Source organism: Equus przewalskii, chromosome 1, assembly GCF_037783145.1.
Source record: "Equus przewalskii isolate Varuska chromosome 1, EquPr2, whole genome shotgun sequence".
Classification (NCBI taxonomy): Eukaryota; Metazoa; Chordata; class Mammalia; order Perissodactyla; family Equidae; genus Equus; species Equus przewalskii.
Genome location: NC_091831.1, coordinates 56,969,425 through 56,993,401, shown reverse-complemented (window position 1 = coordinate 56,993,401; position 23,977 = coordinate 56,969,425). Strand labels below are relative to the sequence as shown.

General features: G+C 38.1%; 1 protein-coding gene across 1 annotated transcript in view; it reads left to right on the top strand.

Moving 5' to 3' along the window:
• Positions 1-918: 918 nt before the first annotated feature.
• The window catches only part of SLC25A16 (solute carrier family 25 member 16), a 39,646-nt gene continuing 16,587 nt past the window's right edge, over positions 919-23,977 (top strand). Inside the window, exons 1-4 of the mRNA XM_070564270.1 lie at positions 919-1,152; positions 6,638-6,730; positions 12,853-12,986; positions 14,199-14,262. Of these exons, the coding sequence (XP_070420371.1) occupies positions 1,023-1,152; positions 6,638-6,730; positions 12,853-12,986; positions 14,199-14,262 (421 nt within the window). The 5' untranslated portion in view covers positions 919-1,022. The remainder of the gene's footprint in view (positions 1,153-6,637; positions 6,731-12,852; positions 12,987-14,198; positions 14,263-23,977) is intronic.

Below are 23,977 nucleotides of genomic sequence, written 5' to 3'. Positions count from 1 at the left end.
AATAAACCTGAAATCTGGACTCATCATTAGTGACTAAACGTGGCTAAAAACACCTGCAGAGGCATCTCCATGGAAAGAGGAGACCAGTGTCAGAAAATGGGAAGGCTGGAGTAAGTATTGAGGGAAATTATAATAATTTCTGAGAGGACAAAAGTTCAGAACAACTTCGGTTACAAAGAAAGGAATGAATTTTGCCTGGGTTGGAATTGATGAAGGGCTCACAGTAAGAGAATGGTGCCTGCAAGGGGTAGGTAAGAGAGATTCTTCGAACACAGTGGGGTCAGGGAAGCTCCTAAACTGGGAAGTTCCTAAGGGTTTAGGGCAGAGAGTGGGGGTTGGTGGGGAGTAGAGCTCGGTGGAATTTGAGAGCTAAGCAGAAGACACAGATTCAGAAAGGCCTGACAAGGCAGAAGTATTTGCGCAATTCATAGGGCACCAAAGAAAGAAGAATCAGCTTTAGCAATATTTCTTCGGCGGAGGTGGTAGGGGTGCAGTGGAAGCTCAGTAGGGGGTTCGCGAGGGCCGAAACAGGTTCAGCGAGAAGCTCTGAGAAGGCAGAGCTCATTTGGGGGGAGACGGTGCAATTTCAGAGGTTCCTGGGAAAAGTGAGGAACCAAAGGTTGGTTGTGGAAAGCGTTCCTCTTCGGGAGGTCAGAAGATAGCCCGTGGGCGATTGCAGGTCAAGGGTCAAGACAAGTCAATGGACCGGGGGAGCTTTCTGAGGCGGCGGGTCTCGGGGGACCTTCCCGCCGGCCACGCTTTCCTCCCTCCGTCTGAACAGCGAAGCCGGGAGTAGGGACGTCGCGGGGAGGCCGAGTAGGGGAGGCGACGAGTCCGGGCGACTCCTCGCTCGGCTGGGACCCAGGCCCCGCCCCAGCGTACGCCATCAGCCCGCGCCGCGCCGCCCGAGTCGTTCCGCCCCGCCCGCGCGGCGGTCGGTGCACTGTCACCGCCCGCTCCGGCCATGGCCATGGCCCCGGCCCGTGGTTTGTAAGTTGGTGACCGAAGCTCCCGACGCGGCCATGGTGGCGATGGCGGCGGCGGCGGCCCTGGCGGCGGCCGACCCACCTCCCGCGATGCCGCCGGCGGCAGGAGCCGGAGGGCCCGCCGCCCGCCGAGACTTCTACTGGCTGCGCTCCTTCCTGGCCGGAGGTGGGTGTCCGCCGAGGGGACCCGGCCGCGCTCGGGCTGGCGGGGCGGGGCGGGGCGGCTGCGTGCGGCCGCGGTGACGTTCTTGGACTCCCGCTGCTTCAGTGTCCTGCCAGGTGTTTGCCCTGAGTTGCTCTCACCTCTTTCTAAGAATCACTTGACTGGTGACAGCAGGATCCGGGGAGGAAGGGCCTCGAGCTGTTGGGGAGCGGCTGGGGAGGTGGAGGGGCCCAACCGCACGCCCATTCTTCAGGGCTGGATAGCAGGGAAAAGAGGGGAGTTCCTTACAAAGACCCCAGGGCTTCATGCTGGGCATCCGTTTCTTTTATAAAGACCGTAGGTGACCAAGTGTAGAATTGGATTTGGCTGTTTGCCTCAAAGAAAACAAATACCGGAGGTCAGCTTTTTGAAGATGACTGGGAAATTGTGCAGAATTGTACAAACAAAACTGGTTCCGATGAATCTAGCAAACTGTGCCATAGCTACTTGCCAGGTAGCTGGTGCAGCTCTGCTATTGGTGACTCTAGAGCCAGAAGGTTCACACTGTCTCTCAGAAATTTTTTCTGCCTTCCTGTAAAGAGGTGTTTCAGTCTCTAACCTTTCTTAATTGGTTGTTGTCGGGGTTGTCATCACTTAATTACTTGTTAAGGCTAGGAACTTTTAAAATTCCACATTATGAGGACTTGTAGAAAGATAGTATCTGTAGGCTGCAGTAGTATTAAGAATTTAATTATTTTGTTCTTCTGCTGATAAAAAGGACATTCATTCATTTATACAAGGAATATTTGAGTACTTGAGTGATGCTCAGTGCACGTCGGGGAACAAAACAAAGATCCTGGAGTTTACATTGGTTGGGGAGTTGTGGGCAGAAAGACAATAAACAAAATGAAAAAGTAAGTTAATATAGTATGTTAAAAGGTGATGAATGCAATGGAAGAAGTAAAAAGGAGAATGGGGCAAGGAAATGGAGAGGCTAAGTGGGTCAGGATTAAATAGGGTAATTGTGGTGTCTCATTGAGAGGATGACACTTGAGCAGCCTGGAAGAAGTGAGGGAGTTTAGCAAGTTGATGTTGAAGCAGGAGCAGCTCAGATGGGGAGAAAACCTAAAGCAAAGGCTTCCAAGCAGGAGAGGGCTTCACCTCTCAAAGAATAACAGTGAGACCTATGTGGCTGGAGCCAAGCAGTGTTATGGAGGAAGGAGGTTAGAGAGGTAAAGAGCAGGGCAGAAAATGAAGGGCCTTGCAAGCCATTGTAAAGATACTGACTTTCACTTGGAGTGAAGAGGGGAGCTGTTGCAGGTCTTGAGCAGAAAAGTGACATGATGCGGTGTGTTTCAAAAGGAGCACTTTGGCTGCTCTGTTAAGAATAACTGTAAGAGTGTAAATGTGGAAGCAAAGAGACCAGTTTGGAGGTTTTTGCAGTAATTCAGATGATAGATAATTGTGGCTTGGATCAGGGTAGTAGCAAGAGAGGTGGTGAAAAATTGTGATAATCTGGATATAGATAGAATAAATAGGATTTTCTGACAGATTAGAGATGGAGTAAGGAAGAGAAGTCAAAAGTGATTTTTGTCTGAGCAGCTGAAAGCGTGAAGCTCTCATTGATTGAAATGAGAAGGCTGTAGTTGGAGCAACTTTCATCATGTTTGTAGGGGGAGATCAGGAATTCAGTTTTGGACATGTTACATTTTGTAATGTTGTCTAGACATTGAAGTAGAGTCTTGGTAATGTGTAGGTGAGGATAGCAACCAGGACTTTCATGTGCTGCTGGTAGTAATGTAAACTGGTACAACCAGTTTGGAGAACTGGCTGGGCAATTACCTGTGAAGTCGACCTTTTGTATGTCATATGATTCAGGAGTTTTCACTCCTAGATATATGCCAATATATATATTTCTGTTCTTCTCTGTGATATTCACAATAGCCCCAAACCAGAAGCAACCCAAATACCCATCAATGCTAGAACATACAACTGAGATATAGTATAATCATACAGTGAAATACTATACAGCACTGAAAATGAATAAATTTCGGCCACACACAACAATGTGGATGAATCTCATGAGCATAATATTGCACAGAGGAAGCCAGACACAAAACAATGCATACTGTGTGGTTTTGTTTGTGTAAAGTTCAAAACCAGTTGAAACTAAATTCATGTTGTTAGAAGTCAGAAGGCTGATTGGTTGTCTCTGAGAAGGAGAGGCAAATAGTGATTTTGGAAGTATAGGAGAAGGACGTCTGGAAGTCTGGTAATGTTTCATTTCTTTTTTAAAGATTGGCACCTGAGCAAACATCCGTTGCCAATCTTTTTTTTTAACTTCTCCCCAAAGCCCTCCAGTACATAGTTGTATACTGTAGTTGTGAGTGCCTCTGGTTGTGCTGTGTGGGATGTGGCCCCAGCATGGCTTGATGAGCAGTCCCATGTCCTCACCCAGGATCCGAATCAGCAAAACCCTGGGCCATGGAAGTGGAGCGCGCAAACCCAACCACTCAGCCTACAGGGCCAGCCGCTAATGTTCCATTTCTTGATTTGGGTGGTCCTTATGTGGGCGTATTCACCTTGCAGTAATTCATTAAGGGGTATACTTAACAATTTGTGCACTTTTCTTTATATATCTTAGATTTTACCAAACAAAATCTATTAAAAGGAGGAAAGGAATTGGAGACAGGAAGTATAGGAAACTCTACAAAGGAATCTTGATTAAGTTGTTTTCCTTAGAAGCTTGCATAGCTTTTTTGTTTTAAAATCAGGTATATTAAGGTATAATTTGTATACAGCAAAATTCACCCTTTTTAGATGTACAGTTAAATGAGTTTTGACAAATATGTTGTCACTACAGTGACACCATATGATCACTACTGTCAAGATATAGAACAGTGTCATCACCCCAAAATATTTCCACTTCCCTTTTTAGTGATTCCTTTTCTCTCATCTCCAGCCCTGGCAACCAATGATCTGTTTTCTCTTTCTATAATCTTGCCTTTTCCAGAATGTTATATAAATGTAATCATACAGTATGTAGTCTTTTGAGTCTGGTTTCCTTTACTTAGCAAAATGCGTTTTAGATTCATCCATGTTGCATGTATCAGTAGTGTTGCTTTTTGTTACTGAGTGGTATTCCATTGTATAGATTTACCACAGTTTCATCTGTTGGTGAAAATTTGCTTTGTTTTCTAGATTTTGGCCATTTGAATAAAATGGTTATTAAGTTGCATACGGGACTTTATGTGGGTATATGTTCTCTTTTTTCGTCGGTAAATACCTAGGAAGGGACTGCTGGATCTTAAGAGTATCATATGTTTAACTTTATTTTATAAGAAACTGCCAAACTGTTTTCTAAAGTGTCTGTTCCATTTTGTATCCCCACTACCTTGTCAGCACTTGGTATCGTCAGGGTTTGTGTGCGTGTGCATCTCTTTGTGTGTGTTGTTTTCCATTTAAATAGTGTTTAAGGGTATCTAATTGTAGTTTTATTTTGCATTTCCCTGATGACTAATGATGCTGAGCATCTTTTCATATTATTGGCCATCTGTGTCTCTCTTTTGGTGGAGTGCTGCTTCAGATTTTGGGGAATTATGTGTGACTTTGAAGACTGTGTAGGAGTTCCTGGTCCAAGTGGTCTGAGAAAATACCATTGGGCAGGTTACTTAATCTCCCTGTGCCTTAGCTTCTCCATCCTTTAAAGAGTACCTACCTCAGAAAGTTGTAACGATTAAATCAGATAGGACCTGTAAAAGCCTTGGCACAGTGCCTGCAGTTTAATCTCTTAGCCTAGCACCTGGTACGAAATAGACATTCAGTACTTGTTAACTATTATTATTGATTAGCAGTGGCCTTGGGCAAATATCTTAACTTCAGTTGCTCAAGAGGAAGAAAAAAGCTGCTTGACCTTACTCAATGGAATGTTGTGATGATTATTTGAGCTGTAAAGTAATGTGATAAGCAAGTTAAGATACTATTAAAGGAAACTACATATTGAATACATTCTAAATAATTTCAGTATATGGTTAATTCATATGACTGAGAAGATAATAATATAACAAAATATTCTGAAACCAAACATACCCAAATGCAAATTATTTTTAGTTTATCCTCAATTTTGGGTAGCTATGACTGTTATTTCCATTAGTTCAAAGAAGAGAGGTTTGATATAGAAACTTATACGAGGATTCAATATTTGAGTACAAATAGATATTTTATTTATGGATATCTCAGAATATGGATTTAACATCAGTTACATGATCATCTATTAAGTAAATGTGTGTGGACTTTGAGTGATTTTGTCTTACATTTTAAAAAGTTGTAAAGTAAGACTCTACAGTCATTCATTCAACATTTATTGAGTGCCTATTATGTGCCAGGCCCTGTACTGGTCTCTGGGGATGAAGTAGAGGAGGAGACCCACAAAATTCCTCGTCCTCTTGTACCTTGTGGATTGAATATGCAATGGTGAAGAGCTTAATGTGAGCATAAAAAAGATAGCAAAGGCTTTTTATCTACCTTTTTATAATAGTAACAACTCATTTTATGAAGTGCTTACTACATGTAAGGTACTTTACAAAAGTGTCAGTCTGTTCACGCTGCTATAACAAGAATAGCATAATCTGGTGGCTTATAAACAATAAACATTTATTTCTCTTAGTTTTGGAAACTGGGAAGTCCAAGATCATGGTGCCAGCAGATTCGGTGTCTGGTGAGGACTTACTTCCTCATACACAACACCTTCTGACTGTGTTTTCACATGGTGGAAGGGGTCAGGGGTCTTTCTGGGGCCTCATTTATGAGGGCACTAGTCCCATTCATGAGGACTGTGTCCTCATGACCTAATCACCTTCTAAAGGCCCTCCTCTAAATACCATCACATTGGGAATTAATTTTCAACATATGAATTTTTGGCAGGACACAAACAACATAGCAAAAAGTCTTTACATATTATCGCCTTAGAAGCATGCTAGGCTAGTAGAGCTGGCCTGAGTTCTGCCCTGTGCCAAAGCCTATGTGTGCACTTTAGTCATCCACGTGTCTGCACGTGGCGTACGGTATCCGCACATGGTGTATGTGTTTGTGTCTGCACAAATACATAACTGCTGAATGTATAAATGAATGACTGAATTTTATGGGTAAAAGTTGGTTGTTTCAATGAAAAAGGCTTCCAGAAGAAGAGGAGGTTACTGTAAACAGAGCCTTACAGTTGAGTAAATACCTTCAAGTTTCTGTCTCTGTAACCACATTTAGCAAGATTCCCAGAGTTCGTCAGGTGTTAGATGGCAGATTTACATTCTTCAAACTCATTTTTAAGTCAGACATGCTCAGTTATTAAGTTACAGGGAATGGGGGCCAGTCTTCTGTATCTCCCTGTTACTGGGCAGTTCGACCCATGGAGACCAGATTAGAGATCATAGTGTGTACTGGCTGAACAAATAATCGTTTCCATCTGGAAAGGAATGGTATGCAATTTCTTCCTGACTTTTAAAAAATTTTTTAGGTATTGCCGGATGCTGTGCCAAAACAACAGTTGCTCCTTTGGATCGAGTAAAGGTTTTACTGCAAGCTCACAATCACCATTACAAACATTTAGGTGAGTTAATAGATACTAAAGATAAAAATGAATGAAAACATTATCCGTCTGCTGGCTTGATTTCCAGTTATGAATTATAGTGGAAAAAAGACACAACAGGGAGTTCAACTTTAGGAGCAAATTTTGCAAGGGATCTCTTAATCAAGTTTAATCTTTTCATTTGCAATAGTGATTGTATATTATCATTTTAGGGTTCTGATATCCTCTAAACGAAAATCTTTGAATCATTAAAGTAAGTACTGTTTGTTTATTGGGATTAACCAGTCACATCCTTTACAGGCACACCTAACAGCTCAGCCTGATTGTTTTTTTGAGATTGACACCTGAGCTAACATCTGTTGCCAATCTTATTTTTATTTTATTTTTTCTTCTTCTCCCAAAAGCATCCCCAGTATATAGTTATATATTCTAGTTGTAGGTCTTTCTGGCTGTGATATGTGGGATGCCACCTTAGCATGGCTTGATGAGCGGTGCTAGGTCTGTGCCCAGGATCTGAACTGGTGAAACCCTGGGCCGCCAAAGCAGAGCACATGAACCTAACCACTCAGCTACGGGGCTGGCCTCAGCTCAGCCTGATTTAAAAAAAAAAAAAATCTAACTAGTGATGGAGATAAGGTTTACTCCTTTAAACGTTAGTTAAACATGCCTTCTATTTGTGCAAGCAGAATTCAAAGCACTTAGTATATATGGTTAAGTTTGCATTGTTAAAAAATATCATGCCCTTAGTTGTTCCTTACAAACATATAAATCAGCTATTTAATTAACATGGACTCTCTACTGTATATCATTGGTGGGAGTAGGAATTTTGTATAGCCTTTTTGGAAGGCATTTTGGTAATATGCATCAAAGTCTTGAAAAGATACATAGTCTTTGGCCATGAAATTCTGGTTCTAGGAGGTTATTTTAAGGAAGTAATTAGAAATGTGCTTAAAAAAAAACCAACCAAAATGTTCAGTCATAGGGAACTGGCTAAGGTAAGTAATAAGTATTTAAATTAATAAGTCTATTAAAGACTATTGTGCAAATATAAAAAAGTTATAAAAGAATATTAATTGAGGGGCTGGCCCCGTGGCCGAGTGGTTAAGTTCGCGCGCTCCGCTGCAGGCGGCCCAAATCCTGGGCGCGGACATGGCACTGCTCGTCAGACCACGCTGAGGCAGCGTCCCACATGCCACAACTAGAGGAACCCACAACGAAGAATACACAACTATGTACCAGGGGGCTTTGGGGAGAAAAAGGAAAAAATAAAATCTTAAAAAAAAAAAAAAAAAAAAAAAAGAATATTAATTGACTAGGAACGAAGTTCAGTGTTGGACTAGGAACAATGAACAATGCTCATAATGTATTAGTTAAATGAAAAAATATTACAAAATGGTTTAATCATATTGCATTTTACATAAACAAAGATGTCCTTAGACAAAAGGCTGGAAGGACAAACATTGTGGTTGATTTTCAGTGGTGAGATTATAGGAAACTTTTTTCCTCTAAGCTAATTTGTAATACGTGTTGAACATATATTACTTTTTCTATTAGAGGGAAAAAAGATTTAAAAGAAAAAAAATTAATGTAGACAGAGACCAAGAAAGAAATTAGGTTGCGGCAACTAACTCATCCCACTCCGGGCTTTACGGTCTCCTGCTTCAGTAGACAGCAGTGATGTGTGCTCCGCGCCCTGCGTCGCAGCAGTGCATGAGAAGGATGTGTAACGGAATGAGTAAGAATCAGTTAGTTTTACCACTGAGTTTTTAAAATGTGATTTTTCTCAAAAAGTGGAATGGATATTTATGTTATATATTAATTATAACTCTTTGTCTTGTCAATATTTTTAATAGTAAGTCTGTACTTAAAATTGAAAGAAAAGAATTGCCACCATCTCTGTGTCCAGCAATGAATTCTGTCTTCACAGTGTACTGCTCATGTATAGAAAGAATCAGACCTTTGAACTTATTGAAAGATTATATAAAACTGGAAAGAAAGGAAATTATTTTCTTTTGTTGTCTAAATTGAGGGTGAAAAGGAGATGAATTATATCACCCAATATCTTGGAGTGTTTTACAATGACCCAACATATGAATGTCTGAGCAGGATTGTTTTATTCCTTTAACCTCCTCACCATGCTGATGTCTGTTGTTTTGTTCCTGATTTGTAATCATTAGATTACATATTCACATTAGATTTCACGCTCTACAGGGCTGCATGCCACGGGTTACAGTGTACCCTACAAGGCATGCAAAATTTGAAATGGAAATCCTGGAGTGCAACAATGAACTATTGGTATAGTATGTGGAGTTTATGTATCTTTAAAATTTACGGTCCAAAATAAAAGGTATTGGTGGCTTTTTATTTTTTTTTAAAATGTCTTTGGGTATTTTTTTCTGGGTACTTCCCTTTTTATATGCATGAATAAGATAGTTTTTAAAATTTTGCTTTTTTGTTGTTGTTGATGAAGAAGATTGACCCTGAGCTAACATCAGCTGTCAAGCTTCCTCTGTTTCTTTTTGGAAGATTAGCCCTGAACTAACATCTGTCACCAATCCTCCTCTTTTTGCTGAGGAAGACTGGCCCTGAGCTAACATCTGTAGCCATTTTCCTCTACTTTATATGTAGGACACCTGCCACAGCATGGCTTGACAAGCGGTGCATAGATCCGCACCCGGGATCCAAACAGGGGAAACCTGGGCTGCCAAAGCAGAAGGTGTGAACTTAACTGCTGCACCACCAGGCTGGCCCCACAATCTTCCTGTTTTTACTTGAGGAAGATTGGCCCTGAGTTAACATCTGTGCTAATCTTCCTCTATTTTGCATGTGGGACACCACCACAGCATGGCTTGAGGAGTGGTATATAGGTCTGCACCTGGGATCCGAACCTGTGACCCTAGGCCACTGAAGCAGAGTGTGCAAACTTAACCACTACTTAACCACCAGGCTGGCCCCCCAAATTTTGCTTTTTTAAGTATGAATTTTCGCATTCAAATTAAAGATAAAATGTGCTATTGAATAAAACTCCTACTTTAGCTTCTTTTAAAAAGTGTGTGACATTACGTCCAAGGCATCAAAAATGACATTTTATTTTGAATAATTGTTGTGGCCGAATGAAAAGAAGGAGTGTAACTGGAATTTCTCCTTCCCCAATTCACAATGTTAGTGTAAGGAATTTTTTCCTGTACTTTATTGAAAATCTTTGACCTCCATTTAGCTTTTTACGGTCAAATGTGATATAAAAATAAGTAGATGAATCATAATAGGATTCTTTTAAAATCTTTACTTTTGGGGCCGGCCTGGTGGTCTAGCAGTTAAGTTTGTGTGCTCTGCTTAAGTGGCCAAGGGTTTGCCAGTTCAGATCCTGGGTGCAGACCTACACACTGCTCATCAAGCCATGCTGTGGTGGCATCCTGCATAGAAGAACTAGAAGGACTCACAACTAGGATATACAACTATGTGCTGCAGCTTTGGGGAAGAAAGAAAAGAAAAAAAAAGAGGAAGATTGGCAACAGATGTTAGCTCAGGGCCAATCTTCTTCACCAAAAAGCATATCTTAAAAAAAAAAATCTTGGGGCTGGCCTGGTGGTGCGGCCGTTAAGTTTGCACATTCTCCTTCAGGGGCCCGGGGTTCGCTGGTTTGGATCCCGGGTGCGGACATGGCACCACTTGGCAAGCCATGCTGTGGCAGGCATCGCACATATAAAGTAGAGGAAGATGGGCACAGATGTTAGCTCAGGGCCAGTCTTCCTCAGCAAAAAGTGGAGGATTGGCAGCAGATGTTAGCTCAGGGCTAATCTTCCTCAAAAAAAAAAAAACTTTAAATTTTGTTGCTTTACATTTTATTTATTTTTATTTTTTGAATGTGTAATATTTTCGAAAGTTCATAATTCCAAAAGTACAAAAGCAAACGTTTTCTTCTTCTCTTATTCCCTCTTTGGAATCAAGAATTTTCACACTTTTTTTCCATTTCCTTTTAGAGCTAATGTATATATACACATGCATATGCTTATATTTTTCCAAATGTTAGTTCCTTCTAATCCTAGCTTGATAAAATAAGTAAAGATACAGAGAAGGATTTAAATAACACACAAGTTTGACATAACAGATACACAGAGGACTTTGCAACTATAGAGAATACATGTTCTTTTCAAACATGCTTGTAACATTTGCAAAAATTGGTCCAGTGTTATGTCATAAAGAAAATCTCAGTTCATTTCCCAAAGTAAAAATGGTACGGACCACAGATTGAAGGAGAAAAATAATGTAATTATCTCAATGGATATTTAAAAGCCGTTTGAAAACAGCCAACATCCATTCTTCATCTGTTTGTCTTTCTCTGTTATTTTGTTTTAGATGAAATTTTTGTAAAAAGCATATGGTTAGATTTGGCCTTTTAACAAAATTTGAGAATCTTTGGCTTTTAATAGAAGAATTTATGTAATTCAAATTTTTTTTTTTTTGCTATCGTTGATTTATTCACTTAACATCTTACCTCATGTTTTCTGTTTGTTGTGTTTTCTTGTATCCTGTTCTCTCCAGGCCCCTCCCCTGCTCTGTGTTTCCTGGATTTCTTTTTTTTTGAAAGTACTATATCTATTTCACTTCTACTTATGGTTTCTCTTAAAATGTTTGTGATAAAGAGTTTTAAAGAATAGTATAATAAACATATGTGGACCCACACAGAGCTGCAGAAACAAACATTATCAGTACAGTTGAAACCTCCCCTACACGTCTTCCTCATCAGCAGCCTTCCTGTCCCTACTAGGTAGCCATTGTTCTAAATCCAATTACCCCTAATTGTCACAGACACATTTGAATCAAATTAAACAGGGCTTAACCTTTGTCCCCTCTTCCAGCAAGAGGACATCTTTAATAGAAATTTTTTGGGGAGTAGTGAATATATTTAGTTTTATCATTCATGTATTTTGGGAGAATTTTACATGTTATACACATAGCTATATATATATATATATATATATATATATATATATATATATATTAGAATAGTTTTTAATAGACGGTTCATTTAGATATCTTATTAAAAATGCTTTTAGGATATATCTTTTCTTGGATGTTAATAAGTACCTACAATTTTAATTTCTGTGATGGGATCAAAAGATTAGCTGCATCCTAAAATTTGAAATGAGCCTAGTGATTTACTTTCATATTTGATCAAATTTTTGCTTGAAACCTTTCACAAGGAACCTGAATTTAAATAGTTTAATAATGGAAGTAGTGATATGTTTATGAGAAGTCTGTACTGCAAATAGATTAGTGATTAAGATTAATAGAATAATAAACATGTCAATATATAGGATCAGAACTCAGGCCTTTATCAGTATTCCTAATTAAGGTGTCCTTATAATGAAAATTTGCCCCTAAATTTAAATACTTTTATTTATTTATTTATTTTATTTGTTTATTTTTTCTAAATCTTTTTTTCTTTTTTTTAAGATTTTATTTTTTTTTCCCTTTTTCTCCCCAAAGCCCCCCGGTACATAGTTGTATATTCTTCGTTGTGGGTCCTTCTAGTTGTGGCATGTGGGATGCTGCCTCAGCATGGTTTGATGAGCAGTGCCATGTCCGTGCCCAGGATTCGAACCAACGAAACACTGGGCCGCCTGCAGTGGAGCGCGCGAACTTAACTACTCGGCCACGGGGCCAGCCCCTTAAATACTTTTAATAGCTAGTTTTATATTTGTTTCTTTTATTTAGCAGTTTCCTTATGTAAACAAACCACACATGTATCTGGGTCAGTCTGGGAAACTTTCCTTCATCCTTCCGGATAGAATTGATCATCTGCAATGCAATATCTGGACCTCGGATATATTTCTGTTGTTAATATTTTTTAATTGCTATAGTTTAATATAATTTATGATAATTATAAATATAGTTTACCATAATTTGTAGCTGTTTTTGCTATATTTTATATTTTTACACAACATATGTCTATATAATTTGGACATATGATGTATTTTAAGTAGGTTTAATTTCTGTTATACAGGAATTACTATTCATGTAATTCTCCAAGCAAAATTATATCATGAATGATAGCATAATCATCTTTATCTGTGATTGTCATGAAAATTTGGATTTAGATAGTTTTCTCTGTCTTAATAGTATTTTTCTTCTGAAAATAGGAGTATTTTCTGCATTGCGTGCTGTTCCTCAAAAGGAGGGATATCTGGGATTGTATAAAGGGAATGGTGCAATGATGATTCGGATCTTTCCCTATGGTGCAATCCAGTTTATGGCGTTTGAGCATTATAAAACGGTACTTGAACTTTTATCTTGTTGTCTATCTTTTATCTTTTGGGTCCTTGAATAACATACTTAGTTGACAAGGCATTTGCTTTGGCCTTCAAAGTTGCTTTGGATGAATGGATAAAGTAATGTTCTTTTGAAGGACTAAGACTTGTGATAGTTTCAACTTTTAAATATAACTTGGTTTTGAAGTTATCCCAGAATTGCTGGTCATTTTTGAGTAAATTGTTTATGTTCACACTTATGAAGAAGAGCGAAAGTATCCTTCAGGTAGATGATGATAAATCCATAAAATATGAATAGCTTTTTAATGTACTTTTTGTTCCTCAATTGTAGGAAGGAACATTGTGGCTTTGGATTTTCTTATTAAATAAAATAATGAAATCATATTGTGAAAGTCTGGGTTTTTTTTGTTTCTTGTTTTTTTTTTGGTGAGGAAGATTCTGCCCTGAGCTAACATCCATTGCCAATCTTCCCCTTTTTTTTGCTTGAGCAAGACTGGCCCTGAGCTAACACCTGTGCCACTCTTCCTCTGTTTTGTATGTGGGATGCCTCCACAGCATGCCTGATGAGTGGGATAGGTCTGTGCCTGGGATATGAACCCACGAACCTAGGCCGCTGAAGCAGAGCACTCAGAACCTTAACCACTTGGTGACAGGGCCATGCCCCTGAAAGTCTGTTCTTGAGTAATGCTATAAGTGAAACAGCTTTTCCCATCGTACTCATTGATTAATTTTCTCTTCTCTGGCTGACCGAAACATCTTAAGATAGAAAGAGCTTAAGTATGTCAAATTTCATAGTGTATCTTAAAATGAAAAGTAAGCAGCAGAGATAGGAACAGCATTCCAAGCTAGTCAGTCAGATGGAATTGATGCCATCAGTATATCAAGACTTCATTGTCTATAGTGGCATTTTATTCCTACTACTCCCTTTCACACTGTAAGTATTTGTGGTCATCAATGTGTAGTATAGTATATTTGACAATTCTAAGCTAGATTGCTTCTATAAAAGTACAAAATTAGAGCAGAAGCTACAGAGGAAATACTTGACCTCCTTATGATGTGATATCATAATTTTATATAATTGTATTCATTTCACTTACGTTTAATACTGCTTTTATTTTTACTAGTTCTGTCCTCTTTTGAAATAAATCCATTATTAAACAGTGAAATGGACAGCATTTTACAAATATCTCATTTAATTTGATGTTTTTGGTTTCTAGTTAATTACTACAAAGCTGGGAGTTTCCGGTCATGTGCACAGATTAATGGCTGGATCCATGGCAGGTAAGGGGAATGGGTATATTTTATTTCTGACAAATTAATTTTCTATTAAAATACTTAATTTGTTTAAGATAATATGTGTGACATTGATTAAGTAGCATACATTTATTATCTTTCTGTGCTCAGTAATACAAGAGATCATTAATATCCCAACTCAAAAAGAATATTTTACAGTGAGAGATGCTAAGGAATAGCTTAAACTTATGACTGTGAAAAACATACATTCTCCGTGACTTCTGGAATTCTGTTTTTTACTTCTGGAATTTTGTTTTGTTTTACTTCTGGAATTGTGTTTTTTTCCTTTCAAAAATGCATACTACTATATAATGAAAATAGTTTCACTCCCTAGAAGCAATCACTATTAGCAGTTTCTTATGTATATTTTTTTCAGATACAATTCTTTGGATTAGAACTTTGCTTGTACAGTTATCTCAAGATTCTTTTCTATATCACTACATAGATCTTTCTTGTTTTTTTAAAGAAATGTATTATATTCTAAGGTATGGGTGTACCATGATTTATTTAATCAATCCCCTGTTGATTGACATTTGGGATATTTTCAGTTTTTGTTTCACAAATAACATATTGTACTTGTGTAACTCTAACTGTAGAATAAATTTTGAGAAAGGAAATTACTTTATCTGTCAAAGACTATGTGTATTTAAATTTTGGTAGACATTGCCAAACTGATCTCCATAATGTTTTCAATGACCTTTTCCCCTATGTACTATACCAACACTGGGTTTATCAAATTTTTAATATTTGGCAATTATGAGTAACGTTGATCAGCTTTTCAAATGTATATCGACCCATTTGCATTTCTCTTAATTTTCACCCTGAGTTGTTTCTATTTCTTAAATATTCATTTTTATGAGTTTGGAAATTAGGACATAACTTTTTTCCTGTCGTATATTGCTAATATTTTATTTCTCAGTTTTAGATTTGTCTTTTAACCTTATTTTTTAGAACGTGATATAGCAGTTTTACATAGCCAAGTGGGTTAGTCTTTTCTTCTGTGGCTTCAAAATTTTGTGTTGTGTTTAGAAATGCCTTCCCTGTTCTATGATAAAAACATTTAATCATTTTTTCTACTAAAACTTTTTTTATATTGATTTTTTTATGTTGGTCTTTTTTATATTTATTTATTTACTTTTTAAAGATTTCATTTTTACTCTTTCTCCCCAAAGCCCCCTGGTACATAGTTGTATATTCTTAGTTGTGGGTCCTTCTAGTTGTGGCATGTGGGACGCTGCGTCAGCATGGCTTGATGAGCAGTGCCATGTCCGCACCCAGGATCCGAACCAGCGAAACCCTGGGCCACTGAAGCAGAGCATGCGAACCTAACCACTGGCCATGGGGCCGGCCCCTATATTTATTTTTATATAAGGAATGAAATGGGGATTGAATGAAATTTTTCTCCAAATGACTAGTTAGCTGTGCTAACATTTTTTACTCAATAATTTATCCTTTCCCTGATTTTAATCACCACCTCTATCATATACTAAATCTAGTGAATTTATTTAAGAAAAGAAGGATGTATACAGTGATATTTAGCAACAAACATGTTCATTTCACTTTTGTCTGTTATACCAAAAGATGATTTAAGTATGTAGCAATAGAAGAGTGGTAAAAAATAAAAATCCACGTATCAGAATTCTACACACCTATTAATATATTTTTTGTAGAATTGTATTTACTGACAAAGAATGATGTTTATATCATGAGTAGAAAGAAAGCAAGTTACAAAAGAGAATATTAAATATCATATTTTGGTTTTTAAAAAGTGAATGTATATGTAAATATTCATAGCAAAAAACATCTGCAAGGTTATAAACCAAAATGTTAACAGTGTTTATTTTTGCTAATGAAAATAAGACCATTGGAAGGTAATCTATCAAAATCTTAGTTGTTGGGGTTATCACAGGGTTTGTAGGATTTCAGTTGATTTTTTTGGCTCTTGGTTTAGCCATGGTATGACATAACCCATGGTAATGTCAGGTTTCTGTAACTAGGATTTTGTATCATCCCTTGGTAGGTACTAGCAGTGGCAAAAAGAGAGGTATCGTGTCCAGAGCATCTAGATTATTTGGCCTTTCTGAGCGAATGGGCCTCTGCTATTCAGTATGCACAATTAAGCATTCTAATAGTTCTAAAGCCTTTGAGGTCTACGTGTGTGGTATGGTGGGGAGAGGAATAGGGACAGACGTTGAGCAAGTAGGCCCCAAAAGGCAACAAAAGCCTTTCAATAGATGTTGGAGACACTATGGCCATAGATAATCATCTTCCTGGTTGTTGAGACAACAGCATTGGTCTTGGATGACAATTCTCAGGGACCTTCCTGATACTACCTCAGACTCTGAGACCAATGACTCTTCAAGCCTTAGCTTGCCACCTAGATTTGTAATGTCTAATCTGACCTACCTTACCCATGGTTTTGCCTTATCCAATGTTTATTTAGCTCTTCTTGACTTCTGGCTGGCTGACCCACATTCAATAAGTAGTCAAAATAACCAGGAATAATATTCAAAACGTTTAGTAACCCAACTGTAGAGGTACTAACAAATAGCACAGATTCTTAAAGCGTCCAATTAACTCTTTGATGGCTGGATCAGGAGATGGTATGTGGTGGTGATGGGGTAGAACTTCTGGTGTGGGGAGAGGCCACCAGAGCCATGGTGGGAGAGATCTTGGGAAGTTGGGGCAACAGCTATTGCCAACTGATATAGAAATATTTCAGTGTTTTACACTGGCATGATGGTGCTGATGAGTAACAGCTAACGTGTGTTTGCTTGCTGTGTGCCATTCACAGACCTGAACACTTGACATGTAATCTTTGGGTACTTGACGTGTAGTCCACAGAACAGTACTGTGAGGAAAGTGCTATAATTTTCTTCATTTTACAGAAGAGAAATGTTAGTAAGTTTCCAAATCTTGAAATTTATGATTTCTGACATCACTTTTTAATTTTCTGTCTCTTAAATTTAGCTTTACCAGTGACTGTCAAAATTCTACAAGATGCAATAGGATCATGAGTATGAATTAAATCCTGAGGACTTTGTATTATTTCTTTTTCATGGCACTTGATTATTGAATAGCATGTTCATTCAATGGTATTTCTAGTTTTATTTTTCTGAAATGAAAGACACGTTAATATCAAAGTTTCGGTATGTATTAGAAAACAGTAGTAAACAAGAGGAATTTCAAGGATACATTTTAATTTTTAAAGAAAAAGGTTTTTTTTAAAGTCTAGCTATCATAGATAAGACTAGTGCTTCCATTATCCAATATTTTTATTTTTATTACCGTGTTTAATTACAACTTGCATTTTGTTTCTGTGATTTTAAACAGTTGAAATGAATGTTCTGGTTAATTTTATTTATATCTGTTATCTTTGCTCCTGTACCTTTGGTGGCCTTTGAATGTAAATTTGGAAATTTTATATTTGCCAAAATAAAAAATGGTATGTTTCTCATGATCATTTCAACAGCACTTATTTTAAAGCTTTTTGAGCTTCAACCTTTTTCCTTATCCTGCAGCTACAATCCAGTACATGTTGAATCTCAGCCAGAAAAAAGAAAAGCTAGACTGAGAATCAAGGTTTTTATATTTAAGGAAGGTCTTCGCCTTCTTTCCTTCTGAACATTTCAGTTGTTTGAAATCAGTCTTGCTCTGCCAGTTCCTATGGAACTACGAGTGACAGGATGAAGAGAAGAGAAAAAAGAAGGAAGTTGTTAGAAACTAGAAATGATGAGCTGAGTTCTGCCTGCTGCCCTCTTTGGTCTACTTCAGTTTGGTGTTTTGGCTCAAAGCTGGGAGGTCAAATGGACAGAATGTTTCCTGGGATCCTGGCTGGCCTCCATTATATACTTGTCCTTTAACCATGGGCAGATCATCCAAGCTCTCCATAATTCATTTATCCATTTGTTAAAGTGGAGCTTATGGTTGCCCAACTCCCTCTTTCTCTGAGTTGTTCTGAGGGTCTGAGTAAAGAATTGCTATGAAAACATTCTGAAAGATCTGAGGCCCTCCATAAATACAAGGGAATGTTATTAAACCTTCCATGCCATTGACTTGTTACATGCTCTTGAGCCAGCCACCTAAATTCCTTATTCTTTTTTTGGTCTCATTTGTAACACAGGGAAAATTTTAGATGTAAATAGAGGTGATATTCAAAATATTTAACAACCAGTATAGCATGGGCAGCAACCAATCAGAGCAGAGGCTGGACATCAGCAGCTAGAATGACAGTGATTATTAGAACAGGTTGCATACTGTTGTTTTGAGAATCTCAAAGAGACTTGGAGGTACCTTTCCCAGAAACTTTTATATTTAAAAGGGAATCCTATCCCTCTTGAACCCTCATCCAGAAGTCAGAAGCAACAAGCTTCCTATATTTTTGGAGAAATTGCTCTTCTGAGCTGGTAGACCAACTCTTGAATTTTTTTTATTGGAACTTCCTTTAGTTAATAGATTTGAGGCCTGATTTGTGTGTGCATCAGGTAGGGGGTGGGCGTGGTGTTCAGACCTCTGCTCTCTAGCCCTTTGGCCCTGACTTACATCATGTAGTATCTGAGACCTCTGATTTCCACATGAGACTACTGTACAAAAGGCATCCACAGTCACACAGAGTTATTCGTTTGGGTAATAATGAGTGCAAATGTGGCTCCTGAATGTCATCATTGAGTTCTCCCTCCCTAGAATATTCTCTAAGAGCATAATTTTAGTTACTGTACTCATCAGAGGTTGCACACAGTTATAGACAGGTGAATTTTAGTTATTTATGACTGATATTTAATCATCAGGCTTTAAGTGGTGATATGCTCCTGAAGGATCGGATGTAGTAGAATTGAACTCCCTTGGACATCTACTCTAGATCAATTTTCTTAGCTTTGTGGCTTAGCTTTTATATCTGTGATGCATGGAGCCCTTCCTTTGTCTAAAGTGTGTACTTAGAATCCATGTATTTTTGGTTGAACTTCAATCTCTTTGGATGTATTCATAAATTCTGGATGCTGCTCCCGCTGTGGTAGCCTCAGATAGGGGAGGGTGGTGGTAAGTTGGGAGGGAAGTAATCTCTGAAAACTCAAATCTACCTCCATATTCATTGAGAAGTTGAAGAGGAAGGAGATTGATTAAGGTTGAGATCCTCCTCTACTCCAACCCTGTATTACACAATTTCTGTTCACTCCTCTCTTCCCTCTATTGCCTCTTCCTTGTGATGTTAGTTCCTTTGTTAAGAAGTTCTTTATGTGGTCCGGCCCGGTGGCGCAGCGGTTAAGTTCGCACATTCTGCTTCAACAGCCCGGGGTTCGCTAGTTTGGATCCCGGGTATGGACACGGCACTGCTTGACAAGCCGTGCTGTGGTAGGCATCCCACATATAAAGTAGAGGAAGATGGGCATGGATGTTGGCTCAGGGTCAGTCTTCCTCAGCAAAAAGAGGAGGATTGGCGGCAGATGTTAGCTCAGGGCTAATCTTCCTCAAAAAAAAAGAAAAGTTCTTTATGCTTCTTGCTGTAGCAGAATTAAAAAACTGTATTTACCATATTTTCAGAATATGATCTTCAAAGTTTTAATGACCAAGGATTATCTGTCTTTCGTATCATGGTTAGAAATATGATTTGCAACCAGAGGTTTTTTTTGCTTGTTTGTTTTTTGTTTAAGTAGACAGTGATTATGGAAAGTAATGTTGAGTGCTTCTAAGCTTTCCAAATCAGCAAAATCTAATTGCTGATCAACGTATGTTCTTGGGTTACCACAATTCCTGGAATTCTATGCTATAGAGATAAGAAAAGCATGAGAATTTAGGGGAAAAGCAGTCTCAGTCAGTTTGGATTCATCATTAAGTCCTCAGTTTCTTGACTGAAGAGAGGAAAAGAGAAGTTTGCACGTACACAGAAATTGCATGCACATCTCAGCTTGATTGAGTCTTGTTGCTTCCTGGGAGGTGAAAGCATTCTGATCTTTGTATTGGATTGTAGTTGTAAAATGAGGGAAGAGGAAAACTATCACCACCACTATTTGAGGTAAGTAGTTTCGGATTTTCCTTATTTGGACTTGGAGGGCTTTTTTTGGCCTTCCTGTAAAGCCATGCTAGGTAGAATAGTAAGGAGGAGATGTGTGAGTATAGAAAAAGGACTGAAATGGGAAACACTAGCTTTACGAATTGAAAATTCCAGTCACCCTCTACATGACTGATATATATGTCAGTCTGATTACTAGCAGTCAAACTGAGTTTTCACTTTCCTCTGATTGTGCTTCTCTTTTTATTTGAATTCTTGAGGATTGATGTGCAGGGAAAAAGAGATTGGGAGTGGAGGAATTTTGGTGAAAAGAGGAGACAAATGATTTGGGTCTTAAAGGAAAGGGTCAAAAAATGAAAAAAATAGACTAGGAGAATAATAATAGCTGACACTTGGATATAATATTTATTATGTGTCAGAGATTATTCTCAGCATTTGCTTATATATTAACTCACTTAAACTTCATAAAACCCTAATTTGAGTAGCTACTTATTATGACATCCATTTTATAGATAGTGAAACTAAAAGCCAGGTTAAGTCATTTGCTCAAGGTCACACAGCTAGTTAGTGGTAGAGCCTGATTTGAATTCAAACAGGCTCACTCTAGAGTCCATACTCTTAACCTCTTTTGACCATTTGACCAATTTTGACCATAAGTCAGAAGTAAATAGCTGAAAAACAAAAAATAAATTAGCTGAAATGAGAAAACCAAGAAAATAATGCTAGTGCTGGATTTCTTGGCAGGTAGACTATGCACATGCTTAGGTCCCCAGCAAAGTAGGGACATTTGGTATTTTTAAAAAGCATTGACATAGTCATTGTGAGGAAAATCAGAACGTAGTTAGATATCCTCAAACTTACTTTATAGTGTAGTATTGTTTTTAGCTTGAACAATGCAAGACATTATAAACTTTTCTGCATTTAGAGTTTCTACAAGTTTAAATCCAGCCCTGTAGAGGGCTTCATAATTTTATACTTAGAGTGAAGGGTAAAATATGATTATCAGAAAAATATTTCTTACTTCTCCCTCTTTCCAAAGATAAATAAACATTTAAAATCATTAAGTAGTTTTCAAGATTTATCAGAGGGCAAAATTATTAAGAATCCTCTCCTTACATTCCAATGTTTAAAATTACATTTAAATCATTAAGTTGCTTTTAGGAATATTGAATAACAACCGAAAAACAACAACTTGGTAATTTTTTTTTTTTTTTAAAGATTTTATTTTTTCCTTTTTCTCCCCAAAGCCCCCCGGTACATAGTTGTATATTCTTTGTTGTGGGTCCTTCTAGTTGTGGCATGTGGGACGCTGCCTCAGCGTGGTCTGATGAGCAGTGCCATGTCCACGCCCAGGATTCGAACCAATGAAACACTGGGCTGCCTGCAGCGGAGTGCGCAAACTTAACCGCTCGGCCACGGGGCCAGCCCCAGCACCTTGGTAATTTTTACATCCTTGTTAAAAGATTTTGTTTTTATTTAGGAAGATTTGGTTGATTGCTCAAATTTAAAAGAAATATACCGTGAGGCTGGCCTGGTGGTGTAGTGGTTAAGTCTGCATGCTCTGCTTTGGTGGCCCAGGGTTCATGGGTTCAGATCCTGGGCTCAGACCTACACACCACTTGTCAAGCCACGTTCTGGTGGTGTCCCACCTACAAAAGAGAGGAAGATTGGCACAGATGTTAGCTCAGGGACGATTTTCCTCAAGCAAAAAGGGGAAGACTGGCAACATATGTTAGCTCTGGGCCAATCTTCCTCACCAAAACAAAACAAACAAACAAAAAAGAAATATACTATATAAAAATATGCTAAAATGAACTGGCTTAAAATTTGCAAAAGTAGATCATGAGTTTAGCATTCCAGTAATCATTGGCGTTATTTTTACCATTCTCTGATGTACAATTAGATTATTCCAATTCCTCAGCCTGACTCATGGTCTTGCAACTTTTAAGTTATGCCTCTTTTACCTTATACAAATTTCTGGATGTACTCACTTTCCACCAATGTATCATTTTGACCTCTGTTAATTCACGGTTATTTCATGTTAAGCCACTTGAAGCCAGTAAGAAGACAATGAGAAGGATAGGAGCGTGTGAGAAGGAGAGAAGAAATAAATGGGATCAGAGAGAGCAAATAGGAGAGGCAAAACCAAATTGATTAAGATTAGAGAATAGAAAAAAAATATAGGAGTTGTAAAAATTTACAGATGTTTTAAAAATAAGATGGATAATGATGACTTGGGAAAATCCTAGCAAAATCTGATGTTAAACAAAATTGTGTTGGCATGATCCAGCCTTAAAATGGTCAGCCTTTGGATTCTCTTTTATATTTGTTAAACTTTTTAATATGAAGCATTCCAATAAAGATGGAACTTACTTATAGGTAGTCTCTCCTAATTGTATTTTCTAAAATTTTCCCTTGCAAAATCTTCAGCTGCTGCAAAAAATTAAGCCAACCTATAAAATATGTAGTTTTATAAATATCTGGATAATAAGGTATTTGCTATGATTTAAATGTAATGTTATTGCCAAACCTTGTTTCAGGAATACCACGTTTGTACTACATTAGTTTAGATTCAGCTTAAAATAAGCCATTTAGAAAAGTCACTGCCTTGACTTCCAGACATGGCTGGTTTGAATACCAACAGGTAGAAAATAAATATGTTAGGGCCGGCCCCGTGGCCGAGTGGTTAAGTTCGCACACTCTTGCTTCAGCAGCCCAGGGTTTTGCCAGTTCGGATCCTGGGCGTGGACATGGCACCACTCATCAAGCCATGCTGAGGTGGCATCCCACGTGCCACAGCTAGAAGGACTCACAACTAAAAATATACAACTATGTACTGGGGGGCTTTGGGGAGACAAAGGAAAAGTAAAATCTTTAACGAAAATAAATATATTAAATAGTCTGAAAATGAATAGATTGAAAACAAATAGCTCAGATGAACAGCTCACAATCAAATTGGCTGAAATGGGGAATTGACACTTCCAGTCACTGGACTGATGGAATTTCTGAACTAAAAATTTAAGTTTAGAAAGTACTAAGCAAATATTTATCAAGGAAGCAAAATTACAGGAAAGGCAATGTATGTCATGATATGAGCCAGAACACAGATTCAAATCCTACTCTAAGATACAGAAACTATATGAGTTTGGTCAAGTTACTTAACTCCTTTAAGCCTAATTTTCTAATTTGGGAAACAGGACTAATAATGTCCACCTTGTGGGATTGGTGGTGGTGTTTGGCATGTGAGGATCAGAGGTCATGTTTGTAAAGTGCCTGGTTTGGTGTGTTTGGCATATAGTAGATAGTCTTTATTGCTGTATGCAAACTGAAAAAAAGAAAGTTTAAAATATCACTTACAGCTAAACCACAGGTAAGCCAATCATATATCAGTCTTTCTTCCATGAGTCTAACCTGTTCTGACCACCATTAGACTAATCTAGTTCCAAATTATTGCTTGTATTTAAAATTAAATTACATTACTTAACATATCATTCAAACAGACTTTCTGCTCATTGTCTGAAGGAACTGAGTTTTTGTCACTCAAGAGAGAACTAAGAGTGGCATGTTTTGCATATATTAGCTGTGTAGGTTTTTAGCTTAGAGATAATGTCATAATCACCCAGTTAGAGATGCCATGAAAGATACCTAGACCATATAGAAAGAACATTCTTTTGTAATTCATGTATAAGGAATGGC